Raw genomic sequence first — 20,705 nt, forward strand, 5'->3', positions numbered from 1 at the left:
CAAGTAAAACCTAATGTGAACACTGCGCCTACTGTATATTTACTGCTCATTAGTTGGGTGAGACCGGGCACGGCGGCCACCCCCGCAGTCGCAAGTCAGATTAAACCATCTGATGGCTACTGATTTATCTCCGTGTCCGTGGCTTTGTCAGACTTGCGATTCTTCCTCACTGCTCCTGTAAGACGTAGCCTACAAAAAGCACACAAAGCAAAGAAACAAACAGTAAATATTAGATTAAATATTCAAAGATTATTTATTACAAGACATTATAGTAAAATGCTTGCACAAATAAATATTAATAGGCTAAATGTGACTTAAGTGGTGTGTAGTGAGTGAATGAGTGAGAGAGTGGTGATTAAGTAAAGACTGAGTGATAGACATCTTTATAGGCTATACTTACGAGCCATAATGGCCTTGGTTGCCATCTCACTGAATTAGTTTTTATTGTTAGGGTAGCTACAGACAAAAGACTGGTTAGCCTAGTGGGTAGCGCTAACTAACGATTTTGCAGCTAACACACAATGGACACGATATTAAGTAATTTTGGTGAATAATAAGCAAAGATCACCGATTCAGCCTTAAAGCCTATGTTCACATTAGTTGTGGATGTTTAAAAGAACCTATACTACAAGCATAGCCTAGGCTATAGGTCTACTAGCCTACCCAGCTTGTCTGACACGTCTCAAGTTTGTCAGAATGTCAGTGTAAACTAAGTTTGTAAATTTTTATGTTTAACCTATACATAAGCTATATAACAGATTAACATGAGATCAACAGCAGTTTACTTTTACAATTTGTAACTTGTATAATACACTTACCAATAATCACAAAGACGGTGCAGACGGTCCAGACCCGCCCAGCGGACTCAATTCAGTTGTGGCGCGTCTGGTCTGCGCAGCTGCCCCCTAATCTGCGCCGCACCCGCCGGACGGACTGTCATACTCAGAAGCTACAGACAAGTCTGGCGCAAAGTTGGTGCAGATCTGCATACCGAGTGTGACCGCTGCGCGAATCTGCTGATTCGAAAACGGATCTGATGTAAATGCTGTATGGGTATGTCTACAAAATGGTGTAAAGTAGAAGTTCAAGTGAAGTCCATCATTATTTTGAATCCTCCGTGTCCTCCTTGGCTACTAGCAACTGCGTGGAGGAGGGGTGGGGATAGTGCGCGATCACCGAAGGCGATTGCTTAGAATTCCTCATGGTGGCGACAGAAACTACGCACTATAGCTTTAAGAAACGGCAGCGGCATGGCTCTATCCTTATTGGTCCAGGCTGACATAACTATTAAATGAACTGCCCTTAAATGTTGTAGAGACGAGATGAGTCATCATCTCCAAAAGAACTGAAACTACTGAGCGTGGTGATCCGTTGCCATTTCTTCTAGCACCGCCATGAGGTTGACATTTGGGCTTTTAAGTGAAATGTCTGGACAGCGATTGGATGGATTGCCATATAATGTATTACACGCATCCACGTTCTCTTCAGGCAACACATTCTCACTCCCATCGCGTAAAATACCGACGCTTGGGAAGATGCCTTTGGCGTTGTTATTGACGCTACAAGTCTCCTTTAGCGTCATATCTAAACACGCTTTATCTAAACGCGCTTGGGAGGGACTATTGTGTCACTTTTGACGCGGTTAGGTTAAGGAAAAGGTTGTGGGTGGGCTTATAATAGGTACATTTCCGTGAAACGCGGGACAAGAACGGGACAGTTGGATTTAGGAAAAGAAGAACGGGACAGTTGGGCATAGGAAAAGATGAAAGCGACAGTTGGGATTAAGAAAAGTGACACGCAAGACACGAACCGCCGTCTCCGGGGTGAAAGTCCTGTGTTGTTTGACCCATCCACCCCCCCAACATCGCGGAATTTTGGGCTTTCATGCTACTCGCTACCGTTATGGCTCCTAATGCTACGTCATCTTCAAGCAGCGCGTAGCTGCTGCTCTGCCCGGTGCGTTCTACACACACGATGAAGGGTGCTTTTCGCGTCGTATCTGACGCCGACAGCCACTGCCCAAGCGTCTGTATTTTACGAGTTCGGGGTGAGAACGGGTTGCTTCAGGATGAACTGTAATAACGTTTGTGACCCTTTAACTTTTCATATAGTTCCATTATCACATCAGCATGTCACTTTGTACAATACATTAGTTTATGCCCAAATACCTGCAAAACTAATGCCTTCAGTGAGCATGTTAGCATGATGACATTAGCATTTAGTTTAAAGCACCGCTGTGCTTCAGTACAGCCTCGCCGAGCTGTTAGCACGGCTATAGACGCTGGGTTTTGTTTGTATTATAATCCTCTCATGGGCTAATTTTATATAACCGGTTTTCTTTCTTCTTCCTTTTTTTCTATAAATGTTAATTATGAAAACCTATTAATCATTTTTATCAACAGAAAAATGCCAAACATTCACTGGCTCCAGCTTTTCAACTCTGCTTGTTTTTCTGTTTTATATCATCGTAAAATTGAATTCTTTTGGGATTGGGCTGTTGGTCAAACAAAAACCAAGCACTTCCATCTTTGGTTATTCTCTTGACATTTTGACAGACTAAAGGAGTTATCAGAAAACAGCGAAAACAATTATTTGCAGCATTCATGTTATTTTTCCAAGTCCGTTATGGAACCGCTGCGTTGATGGGCCTTTTGCCATTTGAGACACTGTATGTGATAATGAGCTGTACAAATAAACTTCCCTTGATCATCAAAGTAGGCCTACACAGCAAACGTTCCGTTACGCATCGTCTTTGGCAAACGGCTATTTTTAAGACTTGTATAGCATTTGCATCTATGTCTGCGTGCCTCACCGTACGCACACGTGTGACCTCAGCCAGATATAAAGGATAAAACAGTGATGAAAAGATAGTGTGAGGAAGGCTTAATGAGGAAGTAATACTGAAGCTATTCATGAACTGGAACACTGGAACCATGAAAAAAACTTTCGTTTGCTCATCCATGTGACCATAAAAAAAAAACTTTTGTTTGCTCATCCATGTGACCATAAAAAAAAACAAAAAAAACTTTTGTTTGCTCATCCATGTGACCATAAAAAAAAAACTTTTGTTTGCTCATCCATGTGGCCTGACCTCAGATAGGCTAATCAAACACTGTTCTCTGTCTCTGAACTGGTAATAAAACCTGCAGGTTTCCATTTGTTCCCATGGAGGATCTTGGCAACAGACTACTTGGATCAGATCCAAGGAGTACTTAAGGTGTGTATGTAAACACTGAAGCCGAAAATAGAATAAGGGCTGTGTTCTACTTCGGTCATCAGACTGTAGATACGTCAGACTACGCAAGCCTTTAGACATAACGCTGTGTTCAAGCACGACCCGTAAGTCAGCTAAGTATGGTTTTCTTTGTGTAGTACGGCTGATTTACAGGACAAGTCACAGAGGCCGCTACTCCCATGTTGAAAACATCAACACGCTGCTACGCAAAGCCATCCAAAAAACACACCGCTGAACTTGTAGCGGTCGTTTCTTAATGATGCACTTATAAGGACTTGGCAGCTCGTTCAGTGTGCTCTCATCAGGTCAAATGGTTGAACAACGCAGATTTGAATGCCATATTGTTTTTAAAAGGTTTGACATACATCTTAAATATAAATACATTAATTTACACTGGACAAAAAAAAAAAAAAAAAAAAAGAGGGTTTAGCAGATGGCTTTCTGTAATGTAATATAAATACAAATACAACCCTTGTTTTCCTCTCCTTTACCAGTAGGTGGTGGCAAAGATCTATTACTAAGTCTGTGAGGAGCATTTAGATAAAAGATATCAGCAGACAAGTCTATCATTGACTGATATGTTTAAAAATAATACATTTTGGAAATCTATCCATGAAAACACCAATTCACAAACATCTAGACATTTTATTATGAAAATAAGACAGAACAAAATTTGAGCACATCTTTCCTTCTATCATGCAGTAGAGCTGATGTACACACATGGAGAGAGCATTTTGCCGGACAGTCTCTCTGCTACACCTGCAGTGCAGTTCTTAATGTCTGGATGGTTCACAGGATGCCACAGTGAGGAAGTGCTGCAGACCACCCTTGGTCATTAATATGAATATGACAGATTATGAACAGTATCTGTATGTGGCTCAGTGAATAAAGGGTGACTGTAGGGTTCTGGATGCATGTGTGTGATTAGAAGCTTCTCTGTTGAAGCGTTTGTTGTTTACTTGGCCTCCTGGGCTTTTTTGGCGCTTTGTTTCTCCTTCGCCTGGCGAGAAAAAAAAAAAAATTTTCATTAAAGTCCAGAATTTAAACAGGAATTAGTAAAGAATAGTGTATTTATGACTAATCGCCAATTCTGGGCACACCCCCTGCAGATATTTAATTTGAATTACTGTAGTTCTTCAAAGTCTTATTCATGAACTAGACATTAGGTCTGCCCTCTATTGGACAGAACAAACAGTGAAGATGAAATGCCTTGGCAATTCGTTTGTTGATTATTTTTACTTCCCGAGGCTCTTAACGTTGACAAAAGTCTTGTATTATTTATTAGTAAGAGTCCCTAAAAAAATGCTTTAAAATCTCAAGGTACTTTAGTCTTCCAAGGAACGTACAGTGTACATATAAAGCATGTAGTGTTGAAGAAAGCCACAGAAAGTAAAGAAAATACCTTTTCCACCAAAGGTATTAACTGTTGGTACTCTGCCAGTGTCTTCAGTAGCTCCATGATGAAAGGAAGGTAGTTGTGCTTTCGCCGAATGTTTTCAATCTGTGAGAAAACGCATAAATCCAACAAGTGAGGGAAAACTGGGCATGACCGATGTCTACGGAGGAAATTAAAAAGGACCTCTTGCATTCTGGAGGTGGCGGCAGTAAACACAGCCTTTACATTTAAAATGTGCTCATGGTTATTCAAAAGGCATTTTTCCACATGAAAAATACACTGTAGCCATACGGACCATTTCCTTGCATTCCTATCAGAGTCAGCGTCACGTGAACTACAGCACGTAATAGGAGGGAATGTAGTGTCGAGGAGAAACCCACCTTATATCTTTTAAGTTTCTGATTTTCCTCTTCAATAAGGAGCTGGTACTTGGCAATCTCTGACTGGATGGAGCTAAGAAACGTGCTGCTCTGGTCTGTGTCCATTGGTTCATCCTGAGAACAGAAGGGAGAAAGCAACGTTTCTATCTATTAGTGCTGTCAAACGATTTCATTATTTAAAATCGTGATTAAAGTCATAGCTAACTCGCAATTAATCGCACATTTTTATCTATTCTAAATGTCCCTTGATTTCTTTTTGTCCCATTATTTTTTCTCATTTTAATGCTCTTTTCAACATGGAAAAGTGGATCGGCTTGCTTTGTGCTTTTGTCGCCTGGCTTTGACGAGGGGGGGCGGAGAATTGGCATCAGCTGTGTGCTTGGCCATCAAGTGGTATTTCAGACTGGACGTGCTGCGATGATAGCTCAGTTCACAACGACAAAACACACAGATCACTTTGGTCTTGTCAATGGAACCATTTGGCAACTTTGTCAAAGTAAACTTTCCATTCAGAATCTTATTGGCATCCATTTCAGCGTCTGGCGCTCGCCATCCACTCAAAACGTAACGTTAGCCTACTACTCTTTGGCCGGCTTAATTGTCCCAAACAGGTCTCTCTTGAGAATGAGACCCTGTGTCTCAATGAGATTACCTGTATAAATAAAGGTTAAATAAAAAAAATGTAAAATGTAGTATATGTGTAGTTTCATTGGTAATAACTAAATAAGGCAATCGTGAATCTAATGCAGCAGAAAACTCCCACTCCTTAAATAGGTTTGTTTTCACTGTTGAAGTTAGACCTTAAACCTTGTGTTTGCTGACCTCCAGTGGTTGAATGCATCACCTCGCTGCAGTGATGCGGATGTGTAATCGGGGTGTGATCAGTGTACCTCGACGTCACCGTTAGGTGTGGTTGGTCACAGGTGCAACAGAGCACATGTCCAACAACACCCAATAATGATGCTGGGCGTGGCATCAGGTGACACAGCCTACGCCTTTCAACCAAAAGCAGGTCAGCAGAACAAGGATTTATAGCTTGGGGTGAAGTTACTCTAAAGGCCCCGACACACCAAGCTGACCGTCAGTCCTAGTTGGGCCAACGGTGACCGACCGTCGGCCTAGTTTGTGTGAATGTTCCTTCTAAAAAACACACGCCAAAGGCCCCTCTCTTAAGGGATAAACAGTTGCGATGTCCACCAAACATGGGCTGAAAACTACCAATATTCCATGACTGCTTATTTGAGATCCACCATATTCCTGACTTCCTTAAGTCTCTTCTTTTCATAATATTCTAAGATCTCCATGATCCATAGTAGGACTAAATGTTGCAACTCAGTGGTAGATTTTTCATCAAACCTGGAGCAGTTGTGGCTCACGTTATGTGTGCTTGACAAATATGATGTGACGAACATGACAATCAGACTTCTGGATGAAGTCCCAAAGAAAACAAAGAAACGGCATTTCTTTTTTTTTTTTTACTTGAGCACAACAAGGTTATCTTTTGAAATCTGATGCATTTCACTTTTCCCCGAAGCAGGGAGAAAGTTGTCATGTGTGCACTTGGGTTCAGCTCTTTTTCTGCCACTCACCTCAGTAAGCTGGGTCTGGAGCTCTGCGATTTTTCTCTCGTATATCATCTTCCTGTCTGACACAATGGCCATTAGGTTGAATCGGATCTCTCCTTCACTATACCTGAACGGGATAAACAATACAATTTTACAAAGTATAGAATGATACATTGTCAACAAATGTAAGGTAGCACAGTATTTGGCAGAACAGGTTTGCATACACAGAGAGAATACTATCTTTGCTTTATAAGATTATAAACTATGAAAAATGCTAAATGAGATTGATAAAAAAGGTTGTCTGCTAAATCATCTCTGTACTGCTTTACATTTATTCTCTGTTGGTGTCTCACTACTCGTCTTAAAAAAGAAAAAAAAAGTGAAAGAGAATCACTAAAAGCATTAAAATTCCACTTTAACTGTGATAGAAAGCATTTGGTTAAAGGACAATTCCGGCGCAAATTGGACCTAGGGGTTAATAACACATGTGTACCAAGTCGAACGTTCTCTGGGATCTGTTTTCATGCTAATCGAATGTGTCTCTAGCTTGAAACAAGCTACCGCAAACCGGGGGTTAGCTGCTAATGCTAGCTTTCGGGGCAGATGGTAAATCACTATTTGACACCACTAACAAGGCTCGAAATAGCACCACACTTAAACAGTAGCATAATGAGGGTCCTTACATGCAAGCTGAAGCATTGAGAACTTTGTAAGTGTACAGACAGTTTATTAGAAAGATAGATTATGAAGACAGTAGCGTTAATGTTTACATGCGGCCGCCATCTTGGATAACAGTCATGAGCAGTCGAATCACGAACGCTGTGTTTGAGCCATGTTACTGGTTGCACGGCGTTCGCCTTTCGACTGGTCATGACTGTTATTCAAGATGGCGGCCGCATGTAAACGCTACTTTCTTTATAATCTTTCTAATAAACTGCCTGTACACTTACAAAGTTCTCAATGCTTCAGTATCAGTATTCGGTAGCATGAAAACATATCCCAGAGAACGTTCGACTCGGTAAACATGCGTTATTAACCCCTAGGTCCAATTTGCGCCGGAATTGTCCTTTAACTTAAGAGCCATCTAAAATAAATGGACAAAGATATTCACTTCTGTATTCTTTTCTCGATCACTGGGCGAACTGCGCTGATCCAGTCATCCTGGTTGCATGCACCTGGTGAAAAACAGACAGGAACACATAATACTGCAGGTCTCCGTATATACAGTAACGGCCCTGTACATCATCATAAAACAGACACTTTTAGAGGAAATGGGCCACGGCCTACAAGATTAAATTCAGCTGTGCACAGCAGGACCTCACTCCGAGGGACTTTAAACATTAAACTGCCAATTTTGGCGCTGAAACCATAAAGAAATAAGAATAATGACAAATGACTTTTTCTGCTTACCCAGGTCAATTGGTCCCTCTCGAAGTCCATCCAGCTCGTATAGTCTGCCGTTTACAGGAACATAGCTCACAAAGTGAAAGGCGTCCTCGTCCTTTGCTGTGGACTTTGCATCAAATTCAAACATTTGCTGTCTGCAAATACAACAACAACAAAAAAACACAATTATAAAATCAATCAAAGCAGAAGATAATTATCATGCATTGCACAAACAAATGTAGATGCTGAGAAAGTTTTGGGGTGACCTACAAATCACCCGGCCTCACATCTGCCCGTTTCACAAAAGCAGACAGGTGAATTAGAAACAAATGGGCCAATGACTTTTCACAGAGTTGGAATGAGGAGCTAAAAATAACATGAAGCCAATCAAACAGACTTTCTCCAGCAGCTGGCTATGATAGGAGCAGGAGCTTACCTGGCAAAGCTGTTGTGAACTTGTCGGATCACTTCAGAGTTGCTAAGAGCCAAACCTTTCATCTGAGGGGAGCGGGAGGAGGTGCAGGATTAGAATACGGACTTTATAACCCTTGCCTTAAAGATACAGCAGCATTGTGAAAGGCTGTATGGGACACATTATACATTCCTTTTTTCTAGTATCAAGTCATGCATCCAATTAGTTTTTTCAATGCAAGTAAAATTAAAAAATAAAAAAAAGGTACTAATTCAAATAAATGACTTATTTGTTGCTTCTATATCATGCCTAGAAAAGATTATTTTATGTAGCGATTCCAGACCTGCTTGTTTTCCCTCATAATAAATAAAAAACAACACAAAGTATCTTTGTGTAGGCATAAGAAGTCTCTACTTTGAGCTTTTCCAAATAAAACGGGGAAGTTGAGCATCAAAAGTGAGTGCAGCCGGGTTCTTCTGAACATTTGTGGGACAGACCACTGAGTCAGCATGGTTTTGAAGGTAAGAGGATAAAACTGTCAGTGTTAAGAGATGAAAGGGCAAGTTACTATAGCAATAGCAAGTTGTGCAATAAATGATTGCTCCCAGAAGGAAAACCGTTTCAACATTTGTTTTAAATGATTGAAATAATGTATTGTAGGGCTGGGCGATAGGGAGAAAATAAGATATCACGATATTCTTGACCAAATACCTCGATAACGATATTGCGACGATATTCTAGGGTTGACAATTGGTGCTTTAACAAAATATCTTCACACTTAGATTTTAGATAAATCATCATCAGTAATGTGGACATAATGTCTAAGTAGGAAAAAAGGCAAATAATAGAGCAGCTAGAACAGTCTGGTAAGTTCAGAAAATGACTCTACTGTAATGCAGCCTTTAAAACCAGTAAAAGACACCACTTCTGTCATATTACGATATCCAAAATCTAAGATGATATCTAGTCTCATATCATGATATCGATATATTGCCCAGCTCTAATGTATTGCTTATTATTTGCATTACAGGCCAAATGCTTTGTGTCACTAAGTTAAAAGGGAAGGTTCATCATTTAAAAAACATAATCCAACAAAAAACTATATTTTGTAGACAAGTACATTCCTAAACTAATGCATGCAATTTAAAATAGAATTAAAAAAAAGTTTTTTTAGATTCAAGAGAAAAATTCCATTAACGTACAGCAGCATCAAAACTCTGTGAAAACTCTCTGAACTCTGTCAGTGTGTCCCCAAGCAACATGTCAGAATGGGAGCAGTTGAGCAGAACGCTGACTATTGCCTGCGTGGCACAGGCGTTGTTAATGACCTGAAAACACAGATAAAATTCACAATCATTAAATTGGACAGATGAAAGAACCCCTTATTGATGCATATGTATTTAAAAACGACCACATTACACCCACTGCAATTTAAATCATCAAACCTTAAAAAAGTGCAATAGATACCAATTTTATGAATTGTTAATTTTCTGCATATCTGTGTTACCAAAGGAAAAAAGTTTCAAATCTGAGAATGGTATGTTAAAACTTAGATCCATATAAAGCGAGAGCTTCCTATATCGTGCAAGGGAGAATAAAGTAAGGAGAAGTTCCCTAATATTTTGTTTTAGGTTGTGTGCCTAATATAACAGGCTCACGACTTAGTTATATAGTTAGGCTAATCATTTCTTACAATGACACTTGTCTTTTGTACTGGTCAGTGCAGTTACCATCTGATGCACCCTTAGTAAATAGGTAGCAAATATGGAGCATACGTTTTTATTCTTTATTATGATCCTTTGTTGGAGATATATTAGTTAGCTATTGAGTCAAATGCATCTGGAAGGACACCATTGCATGAACTGATTAGTTTAAAATAAGGTTGTACAAATGCAGATAGAGGCTGACCTTTTCTTGGCTATGAACATATTTGTTGGTATTTATACTACAGCGGCAAAGTAACAATGTCTTATTATTATTTACCTAATATTAAAAAAGACTGATGTGTTTATAAAAAAAAAAAAAAAAAAAAAGAGATTAATGACTAAGCTAAATATACCTGTTTTGCAAAGAAGATGTGGTCAAGCCTTGAATCCTGAACGATAGATCCTGCTGGCTCCTCGCCTGGCTGCCACTTGAACAGGAAAATCAACCCGTGAACTGGTCTGGAACAGAACACATGACACATAACGTCAATTAAAAAAAAAATTATTAAGGAGGGAGCATGCAATATAATGAAGCTGCAGATATGAACATACTTCAAGTTGTCAAAGTTCTCTGGCTCCATACTCCATATCTCTTCAACCTGGGCGCCTTTGCAACCTGGCAAGGACAAGTAAAAGCATCACATATTAATGTGATGTACACTTGTAGTAGTAAGTGTTGTTGACAAACGTGTACTAAGTGAGGAGCTTTTCCAAGCGACGGGCTGACAGCAGAGCAAGGCACAACAAATGGCATTCAGGAGCGAGGGCTTGTTTCACGCGCCGTTGTTTTGAACGCTGAGTAATGCTAGCCAGTTAGCTTGCCTAATTAAGTAACGGCTACGGCTGCCCAATGCAATATGCAACTTGTTAATGAATGCAGCGTTTGGGTGGCTGTTTAAAATACATAGTCTATAACATGTTTGGTTTCATCCTCGTGGCATTATTTTTGCACAGGAAACCAATAGTAGCTAATTAAGAAGTTACCCTTAGCTAGCTAGCTAGCGCTGTCGGATAGCCACGTTAACGTTGCACTGAATGAGCAGCTCGCGTTTAACTAGTCACTCACCGAATCCTTTTATCAGTTCTGTGAACACGCCAGGGTCACTCTCCATCAGACACCACTCTCCTGCGCTTCCAGCCATTCTTTGCGATGCTGCTTATTCAACCTACTGTGCACATATACAAGATGCTAATATCCTAGCTTAGCAATACACCCGCTAGTCGAGCTAATTTCACTGAAGCACTGCAGTGACCTCACCGTGATGCGGTGCAATGTGGGCAATCTGGGTGCGTGCGTTTAACTTCACAGCGTATTCCGTCGGATATGAACACATATTTGATACAAAAATTATTTCAAAATATTGGCGACAAGCATCGTTTTATGAATATACATGTAATCAACATTTGCAAAGAGAAAACTAAAAACGATGACCCAAAAATGTCCCCCTTGTGAACTACGTTCAATCCCCGCCCGCTTACAACGACGTGGGTAACAAATGAAGCACTCTTCGGTAAAAACCTAAAAACGCAAAGCCAGACATGGGAGGCTGATGGTGGAGTTTCATTCATATTTAATAATCATAAAAACACATTCTAGGCATAGGCATTAAGAAAACATACCTACGCTCATTAATCTTATAATTATGGCACTGACCAGTATCATGATTCATTATGCTATTCATACATTGATAAAACCAACCATTTACCTAATATCAAAAAAATTCAGACAAACACAGCTTCTGCCAAGATATCAGATACATTGACATAGAAAATGCTTGGACGACAAAGTAAAAAAGAAAATACAAAATGATTCTATTTTTCACATCATCCTATGCAAATAAACATTTCTAAACAATGTGTAATGTTTAAATAAATGTGCATAATAAAATGTGCCGATCATACAAACAGCTGTAGTTCTTTTAATCCTAAATCATATAAACAATGACCTGAGATACACTCAGAGAAGATATACAATTAAACTGTCAATACATCACAATCCTATGTCATTCACAGTTTGATGATGCTTGATTCCGAGAGAGATCATGCTTTTTATGACTGTAATATTGTTCAATAATACAACCGTGCAGATGAACAGTAGTTCCACTATTCACAGGTTTTGTTTAAAAAGGTGGCAGCTTTAATAATAATAACAATAATAATAATACTTTACATCCTTGGATGGAAATGTACGTAGCCCAACATCAAGTATCCAATGCACTTTGATAAATAAATAACATAGACACGCTCAAGCAATGTTCAACTTGTAGCACGAGATCAAGCAAACACTTGATGAATACAGGATTGACAAAAACTACAAGAACGGTTAGTCATTTAGCGGACTCGAACTGTCCGCTGCCCGAGCCGTCGGAGCTGGTCGCGCAGCAGGGAGCACACTGTTGGATCAGGGGCAGCAACCTCCCCTGTTGATGGAGTTGTTTGGTATCAGAGCCACCTCCGATGCAGTTTCCATTAATGAAGACTCTCGGGACCTGAACACACAAATCATGCCATGACATTAGCTCTTTAAAAAACAAACAAAAACACAGGTCAAGCTTCATGAGGCACCTGACATCCTCAAGCAGCAGCCCTTTATCTCCCACTACATCAAGCCACAACACTACAGCCTGTCTCAGGAGCTTAGCATTTAAAACCTTCCTTTTAAAAAAAGGTAAGAGTTTTGGGAAATTACTTTGTTTTTTGTTTTTGTGTGACTCGTATTAACTTTCATCAACGCGTTTCCAATAGAGATGTCCCAAGCTGATCCTAAGGATCTGTATCGGGGCCGATTTGGGCATATTTTAACGGATCAGTAACAACTAAAATAAAGCCGATTAAAATCGGATCATTTTCTTTACCGAACCCTGTGTTTTGTAAACCGCGGCCTGCCAGTGTCTGCTTAATGAAAGCCAGGCTCTACTGTGCCAGGCTCTACAGTGCAGCATTTTGCTCCAGTGAAAATTAGAGCGTGTGAATGTTAGGGACTCTGAATTCTGACAACGGGGATCTACAAAGTGATGTTTCCCAGATTCAGTACACACTAGCGCTGAAACGATTCGTCGAATAACTCGAATAATTTGATTACAAAAAAATCCTCGAAGCAAAATTCTTTGCCTCGAAGCGTCGTTAAATCAATGTAATTAAGGATGTACGGCTCACTGTGTTTCCGTATGGAGGATTATTACTAGCGCACAAGAGGTTGGCGCTTCTTTGGACAAGACTGACGGCCCAGATTACAAATGGAGGAAGACGAAAATAGCGAGGGTCTAAGAGAAGAAACAGGCGAGAGGAAATGGCAGAAAGTTTGGGATCATTTTAAGCTGCAAACATGCTGCTACATCATCTCTGTAACAAACCTCCAGTGTACTCATCCATTCCACGGAGCCAACCCGACACAAGGTAGCTAACGTCTGCTGCTCTCGTCCACCGCGCTGTTTTACACAACTAGTCTACAGCCTGCTACTCTGCTAATAGCCATGTTTTACCAACAAGCTAAAACGAAAGCTGTCGGTTTGTAGTCTAACTGTTTATTAGTTTGCTACTAAATCTTTGGAAACTTAGCTGCCGGAGACAAACCGGCTCCTCCCCCCAGCATGGCCACTTAATATGCACGTGAATGACGTCATCATTCCGGTGATGTCTGCATTCTTTATTCTTTCTCCTCACCGTAGATATATCTATGCTCCTCACTGTGTATTAGGCTTCTGAAAATGTGTCCCCCAGAACAGTGTAGTGGAATAGCCCTGCTGTAAGCTTTGTACCGTCACATTTACCCTCTGGTTAGTGAACAGCTCTTTTGCATATCCAGTGCAAAGAGCCAGAGGCAAGAAGGGGAAGGGGGTGAAAAATATTAACATTTGGGCCTTTTTTTTTTTTTTTTAAGGGTCTTGGAATTTGGCAATAAAAAATGTTGCTTTTTGTATATATATTTCTTACCAAGTATTTCTTATCCGATTAATTGATGGAATAATCGGTAGAATACTCGATTACTAAAATAAATCGATAGCTGCAGCCCTAGTACACACCAACTCTAGTCTTTTTGTCTTATTAGCAAAAAGCCGTGTACAAGGCATCCAGCTAGGTGGGTCATATCACATGATGCTAAGCAATGTTAATTCCATAAATAACTTGATGGCAGGCCAAAATTAAACTTGTCTAGTTAAAATGCTCTCTGCCAGCCAATGTCTGTACCCGGCCAAAGATCATTTGTGAGTGAAGAACCTCCGATCTGACTTGTGACACCACTGTAGAAGGTGACCTTTCTCTAAACTGTTTATATTTGCTATCATCAAAGACTATAGCCTGACAAGGATGCAACTTGCTCTGGGGCCTCGTGTATAAACGTTGCGTATGCACGAAAAGCTTGCGTTCGCTGGTTTTCCCGCTCACAGTGTGATTTATAAAAATGTACTTGACGTGAGAAAGTGCGGGCCGTCACGCCAACTATTGAGCAGACGTGAGAAAGTGCGGGCCGTTCGCAACGTGTTTTCTGGCTCTGTAACGTGGCGAATTCTAAGTGCCGAAACTCACCAAACATTACAAAATAAAGTTTCCACTTCACTTACTGGCATACGTCTGTGACGTTGTCTATGAAAAGACATTATTATATCCGCTGGCACTCCATAGAGGTTTGGTTTGGTCATTTATGTGGATAATGTTTCACATCTTTCACACTATTAACCGTTTCATTCTACAGGCTACTTAACCTCCGTTAAACAGGAGGACGGGAAATGAATGAGAAATCCACTTAGAAAATACTTTCAGTCATCCTCTGCATTTCCCATAGACGACATATCTACTCACTGTGCAACAAAAACATTGGCACGGAAAAATGCAATAGTGTCTGTGAGTCTGTAGTTGCTGAGGCTCAGACACCCATGGCGTACAGAAGGTGGGACGCACGGATCCATCTCCCCAGGAACAAACGCTGGGTCGGGTGGGCGAACTCATGGGATGCATAATTGATCCCGTGGATGAATGGATTTGTAGGCTATGTAAGTGAACAAGGTGTAGGAAATGAACCCGGCCCACCAAACACTGGGCCGTCTTGACAGTCTTGATTCTGCACATATTTCCGGTACTGTAGTCCTATTTATTATTTCATTATTTTATCCATGCGTGGCGCAGCGGATCCGTGCGTACGGTCACCTGCCGCGGAGACGCTGGCCTCACTGAGTCGGGTCTCCCTCGCGCTGGACTCAGTTTCACTGAGCATACTAACACTTACTACTAAATGGCATTACATCAGTGGCAGTGTTTCCCACATATAGACTAATTTGTGGTGGTGCGCCATACAATCAACAACGGCCGCCACATATTGCGTTTTGTTATATATTTTTTTTTTAAACGCTATTTAAAACACACAGCGTATTCGTTCAGCTGCATTTCCTTTGCCTGCTCTCCTCCGTGTCTCTCTCTCACACATCACACACACACACACACACACACACACACACACACACACACACACACACACACACAGTCTGTCTCCATCAAAACGAGAGAAAGACGGCTGGCGAAATAACAAATTGCTTTCTAATCTGTGGGAAACACAGTTAGTGGGTTCAATGAAAGGTGCGCAGGACCTGGCGTACGCCCAGTTTTATACATGTGAATATTTCTGTGCGTAGGTACTTTTCAAGTTTTGGCCGTACGCCATCTTCTGGTATGAAAGCTGCGCAGTTTTTTATACACGAGGCCCATGGTCTTTATCTTGACTCGGTTTCAGCTGTTTTGAGTCAAGATGAAGTCCTGAGTCTTGGCTGCAGCCCAAACAACACTAGTCAAGGCAACCTAAATTTAATTTAAATGCAGAACTGCCAGAACAAACAAGCTGTCAAATATGCATGTTTTGACTCTTTGCTGAAATAACAGTCTGCAAAATTACTAAAGATTCCTATCCCAAAATACAGCATGGAGGCTCTTACCGTTCTGGCGCCGGTCATCTGAGCTAAGGCCTCTTGCAGTCTCCTCCCGTCATTGTGCTCGTCCAGTTCAATCACTTTGTAGGTCGCACCAATTTCATTGAACACATTCTTGGCCATTTTGCAATAAGGACAGGTGGTCTTGGAAAATATCACAACACAGTTCTGGGACACCATCTCCTGAAAGGTCATGCAAAAAAAAGGATTTAAGTAGGGCTGGGCGATATGGAGAAAATCAGATATCACGATATTCTTGACCAAATACCTCGATATCGATATTGCGGCGATATTCTAGGGTTGACAATTGATGCTTTGACAAAATATCTCCACACTTAGATTTTAGATAAATAATCATCAGTAATGTGGACATAATGTCTAAGTGGGTAAAGGCAGATAATAGAACAGCTAGAACAGTCTGGTAAGTTCAGAAAATCACTTTGCTGTAATGCAGCCTTTAAAAACAGGAAAAGACAACACTTATGTCATATCACAATATTACGATATCCAAAATCTAAGACGATATCTAGTCTCATATCACGATATCGATATAATATTGATATTGATATATTGCCCAGCCCTAGATTTAAGTAAATATCAGTTGAACACAGATATAGACTGCACATACCAGGCCTCAAGTTGAATTGCTGGCCCAAGGTGAAGCAACCATTACTCTGCATTTCCATTAGGCGAAGTATTCCCATGGCTAATATTTAGTCAGTGAGTTAACTGTGGGTCCATTTCATAACGTTTTCTTTTTTTTTTTACTCTGATAAACTGACAAAAGAGGCCAAGAAACAAAACGGAGTATGAAGCTAAGTAATGCTGGTGGACTGAAGGAATCTCCAGAAAATAAACTGTTGCGACATGTCTGTAGAAATAACTGAAACGTATTGCTTTAATGCAAAATTATCACAGACAGATCATTCAAAATAGGTTGTAGTGAGATCCACAGCGTACTACTGTCCCAAAAGGTTTAACAAGTTGACTGCAGGTAACAGATCTGTAAGCATTTACTTACCCGAACATACTGTACACAGGATGTGCTGGACAGAGCTGTGGAGGATGTAAAATTCCCCATTCTGAAAAAAACAAACAAATCAAAGAGCATACAGTATTTTAAGGCATGGGTCTTCTGTTATCTTACTGACACACACTAACGTTACAAGGATTATAAATAGGTTCGTGCAATAACCTCAGGAACGTGAAGATATCACAGGAAGAGACGATCTGAACGTTCATAATTAGCATTAAAATAATAGCTAACTGGAGAATCACTGCTGGTCTGAAAATACACTTGAACATTGTTAAAGTTGTAAAGCAGGAAATTACTGATTTTACCACGTCTTAAATATCAGTGTCTAACTCCGTTGAACGCCTGCAGTAAGGTTTTATGTAGCCTACTAGTTAATCCAGGAGGATTAGGAGTACACACGCTCTTCAGACACTCGAAATCAGGTCAGATTTGATGTGGGCATGAGCCATGCCAAAGTCCATTACAAATCTAGCCATATCAAGACGGCAAGCTACAGTAAAAAAGAAAAACACTTCCTAGAACGTTGCTGTAAATGTGTCATGAAACGTGACCACCTAATTGTAAATTCGGTATTAATTTGATTCGCCTCTGAGTACTTAATTCAGTTAAATCTAAATGTTTGTAATTGCTGAACTACCGCCGACCTCAGGTGGAAGAACAGAAGACGGCGGCATAACGTTAGCTAACGCCAACGCAGTCATGCAAATGATAAAGGTTGACTTTTTCATGAAAATATGGATTGTTAATGGATCATATGCATGCCGAATTTGTCAGAGGAATATTGAATCGTATAAATTACAAAAAAAATGTGTGTGGCACTTTCAAATTGATTAGCTACATTTAGAATATTGTTAAGTTATTACGAAACATCTGTTCGGCATGGTAAAGGTACGTAACGTAGCTAATCATGTGGCCGAAAATGGTGTACCTGTTGCGCTATTTACTAGCTAACGTTAACGTTAGTTCTTGGGTGTAAGTACTTTTTTAAACAACAGTCTGTGTTTGGTTTATTAAACTAGCCAGCTATTATTTTAGTCAAGATAGCAAGAATGACCTTCGGCAGCCGGTCCATGCCACCCTGGGAAGACATCCTGCTCGAGCAAACATGGATAAAAAAGAAAATACGGCCAAAAAATAATCGCGCTGTTGGCCTGGATTAAACATGCGGTAAGTGTGCAAACACTTCTGAAATCACACACCACATCTGGCGGTAACCGTACGCTTGCTTTTGCCCCTATTTACCTACCTTACGTGACCACCGGAAGTAGTTTCTGACGCAGACGCAAGCCGCAGTTTGAACGTAACGTCCATAACGTCAACGCCAAATGTGGAGGAGACGGAGACTCATGTGATTACACAGAGTGGTATCATGCATGGTATGTTAAAGGTATAGGCGGTCATTTTATTGGGTTATCAGATCTACGTGTGCAAGATTTTTATGGGACTCTGCATATTCGATTAATTTATTTCATTTGAACTTTTGAGTATATAGATAGGCCTAGCCATATTGACCAAGTGAAACATGTAAAAACAGCCATGACTCACCTAATGAATTTCTTTTATTTATTTTTCTATTTTGTCTCATTCGGAATCCTCTTTCTCCTCCAACTGGCAGTAGAGACTGGCTTCTGTATTTGGGTGGTCCATGTATGTCCTTTTAGGGCGGTCAAACCATAGACCAGGGGTCACCAACCTTTTTGAAACTGAGAGCTACTTCATGGGTATTGAGTCATACGAAGGGCTACCAGTTTGATACACTCTTCTGAAATAACAAATGTGCTCAGTTTGCCTTTAGTTATATATGATTATTAATGATTAATGATACTTATCTATGTGAAGACACTGATCATGTTAATGATTTCTCACAATAATTATCAACAATGACTTAACAAGGTGGGAAACAGACAATATCAATATTCAATTTTCATTTTTAGAACAGGCCTGAGGGCTACTCATGTGGTCCTTGGGGGCTACCTTGTGCCCGCGGGCACCGTGTTGGTGACCCCTGCCATAGACTGTATATTATTAGGTCAAACTGCCAAAGTAGCCTCCATGTGGCTGGAGGAAGAGAGTGCACCAAAACAAATTTGTGTATATGTATTCAGTCAGGATTACTACCAGATTGTGACAGGATTAAGTAATAGGTTATAGTAACATTATTAATAATAGTAGCCTATTTGTAGGTGGCATTCCAATGCCAGGGACACCTCAAGTAAAACATCCCCTGTGCTGAGTGTGATGAGGTCAAAGAGACCAGTGGAATTCAAGCGGAAGAGTGGAACTAGCATAACACACTCTGTCATGTCTGTCTGTAGGCTACAGCACAGGCATCAAAGCTGTTACAAATGCAGAAAATGTCTTCTTTTATCCTCAAAGGTGTTTCGTTTCCCCTCCCTCTTCAAATGCAGGAGAAAATGCACTAGCTCAGAATTAACTGTTTCCCATTTACCATGTTAACCCAGAATAGGCTCACAGGCTAGGGGATCAATCACAAATGATGAATGAATCACAAAAGATATCTGATGAGGCAGCACAGAAGTGCTTTACTTCAAATACCTTTTTTTTTTTTCAAAGCCATGCGAGAATTGTATGATTTCAGAATGGATTCACACCATCAAAGAGATACACAGTCTTGCCCCGGAGTGGGTACTGTAATACCTGACACAAATCCTGACGTTGATGTCCTGATGTTATGAAAGGCAGTAGCGAATATATAGCGTTAGGGTTCAAATACCTGCTCACAGCATCGATACACGTGATAAAAGACAGGGAGGGTTGGTTCAACTGATCAGTTATTTTGGTCAGGCTGGATGGATCTTCATCATCAAGCTGGAGTCTTCACCTCCCTGGCTAGATTTCAAGATGTAAAACCATAGAAATAAAGCAAATATTTGTGCTAATGAAATGACCACGGCAAACAGCTCAATGTCCCTTCTATCCAGTTTATGTATACGTGTAAAACTTTTTCCTCCACGTAAAAGGAAAGTGCTTTGTGTGTGTGTGTGTGTGTGTGTGTGTGTGTGTGTTTGTGTGTGTGTTTGGATTACACTTCTTCCCATGTAACATCTTAGAATCATCTCTGCTAAGTAGATCAAACCAACATAATCTGTACTGGGGTTATCATACCTTCACCAAAGCTGGGTCATGGGGCGAGGGAAAAACTGATTCCCACTGGCTGGCCAGAGGGTTGCCATGGCAATGATCACACCTCACTGACAGGTAACCACTAAATGGAGTCATGTCAAACTTAAATTTCCTTAATAGAAAATGAGACAAATACGCCTACTCCATTAATGGTCATTGTGGAGGCACATTTAGCTCATTCTGGTTTATACATAACTGCCCTGTAGTAGTTTTCTCCTATAGTAGTACGGTATTAACCTAAGGCACAAATACCGAATAGTCTCGACTGGCCAGATAATACAGTATGATAACAGGCTAAAACTCTTAAAAGTGACAAGAATTTTAATAAAGCATATTTCATGTACCATTTCAGGCACAGTCAGGGAAATGTTCGCTTTCCCTCATGTAAAACACGTTGGTAATGAGGCATGGAAAAACATTTCAAGCTGCATTGAAATTCTGACATATGGAACTGATATTTTGTTGACAAATTGTTGGTAGACGTATTCGCACTACTGGGTGCCACAGAGCCATCTGATTTGTGATGC

General features: G+C 40.5%; 2 protein-coding genes across 5 annotated transcripts; both read right to left on the minus strand.

Moving 5' to 3' along the window:
* Nucleotides 1–3,860: 3,860 nt before the first annotated feature.
* On the minus strand, nucleotides 3,861–11,355 carry uchl5 (ubiquitin carboxyl-terminal hydrolase L5). Of its 2 annotated transcripts, XM_039811743.1 has the most exons (11): nucleotides 11,147–11,354; nucleotides 10,633–10,696; nucleotides 10,434–10,539; nucleotides 9,577–9,702; nucleotides 8,399–8,460; nucleotides 7,987–8,117; nucleotides 7,688–7,751; nucleotides 6,601–6,703; nucleotides 5,012–5,125; nucleotides 4,638–4,736; nucleotides 3,861–4,235 (listed from the first exon to the last, which is right to left on the minus strand). In XM_039811743.1, exons 1-11 carry the CDS (start codon nucleotides 11,220–11,222, stop codon nucleotides 4,191–4,193), a joined length of 990 nt encoding a protein of 329 aa, XP_039667677.1. In that variant the 5' UTR covers nucleotides 11,223–11,354; the 3' UTR covers nucleotides 3,861–4,190. The 2 variants fall into 2 exon arrangements, with proteins under 2 accessions (XP_039667677.1, XP_039667678.1); XM_039811744.1 differs by lacking the exon at nucleotides 9,577–9,702 and having other exon boundaries at nucleotides 11,147–11,355.
* Nucleotides 11,356–11,634: 279 nt separating this feature from the next.
* glrx2 (glutaredoxin 2) lies at nucleotides 11,635–18,360 on the minus strand. 3 transcript variants are annotated; one of them, XM_039811747.1, is made up of 4 exons: nucleotides 18,281–18,360; nucleotides 17,020–17,080; nucleotides 16,005–16,181; nucleotides 11,635–12,569 (listed from the first exon to the last, which is right to left on the minus strand). In XM_039811747.1, exons 1-4 carry the CDS (start codon nucleotides 18,343–18,345, stop codon nucleotides 12,408–12,410), a joined length of 465 nt encoding a protein of 154 aa, XP_039667681.1. In that variant the 5' UTR covers nucleotides 18,346–18,360; the 3' UTR covers nucleotides 11,635–12,407. The 3 variants fall into 3 exon arrangements, with proteins under 3 accessions (XP_039667681.1, XP_039667679.1, XP_039667680.1); XM_039811745.1 differs by lacking the exon at nucleotides 18,281–18,360 and adding an exon at nucleotides 18,089–18,274; XM_039811746.1 differs by lacking the exon at nucleotides 18,281–18,360 and adding an exon at nucleotides 17,194–18,077.
* Nucleotides 18,361–20,705: the final 2,345 nt, after the last annotated feature.

This window comes from Perca fluviatilis, chromosome 9 (genome assembly GCF_010015445.1).
Source record: "Perca fluviatilis chromosome 9, GENO_Pfluv_1.0, whole genome shotgun sequence".
NCBI lineage: Eukaryota > Metazoa > Chordata > Actinopteri > Perciformes > Percidae > Perca > Perca fluviatilis.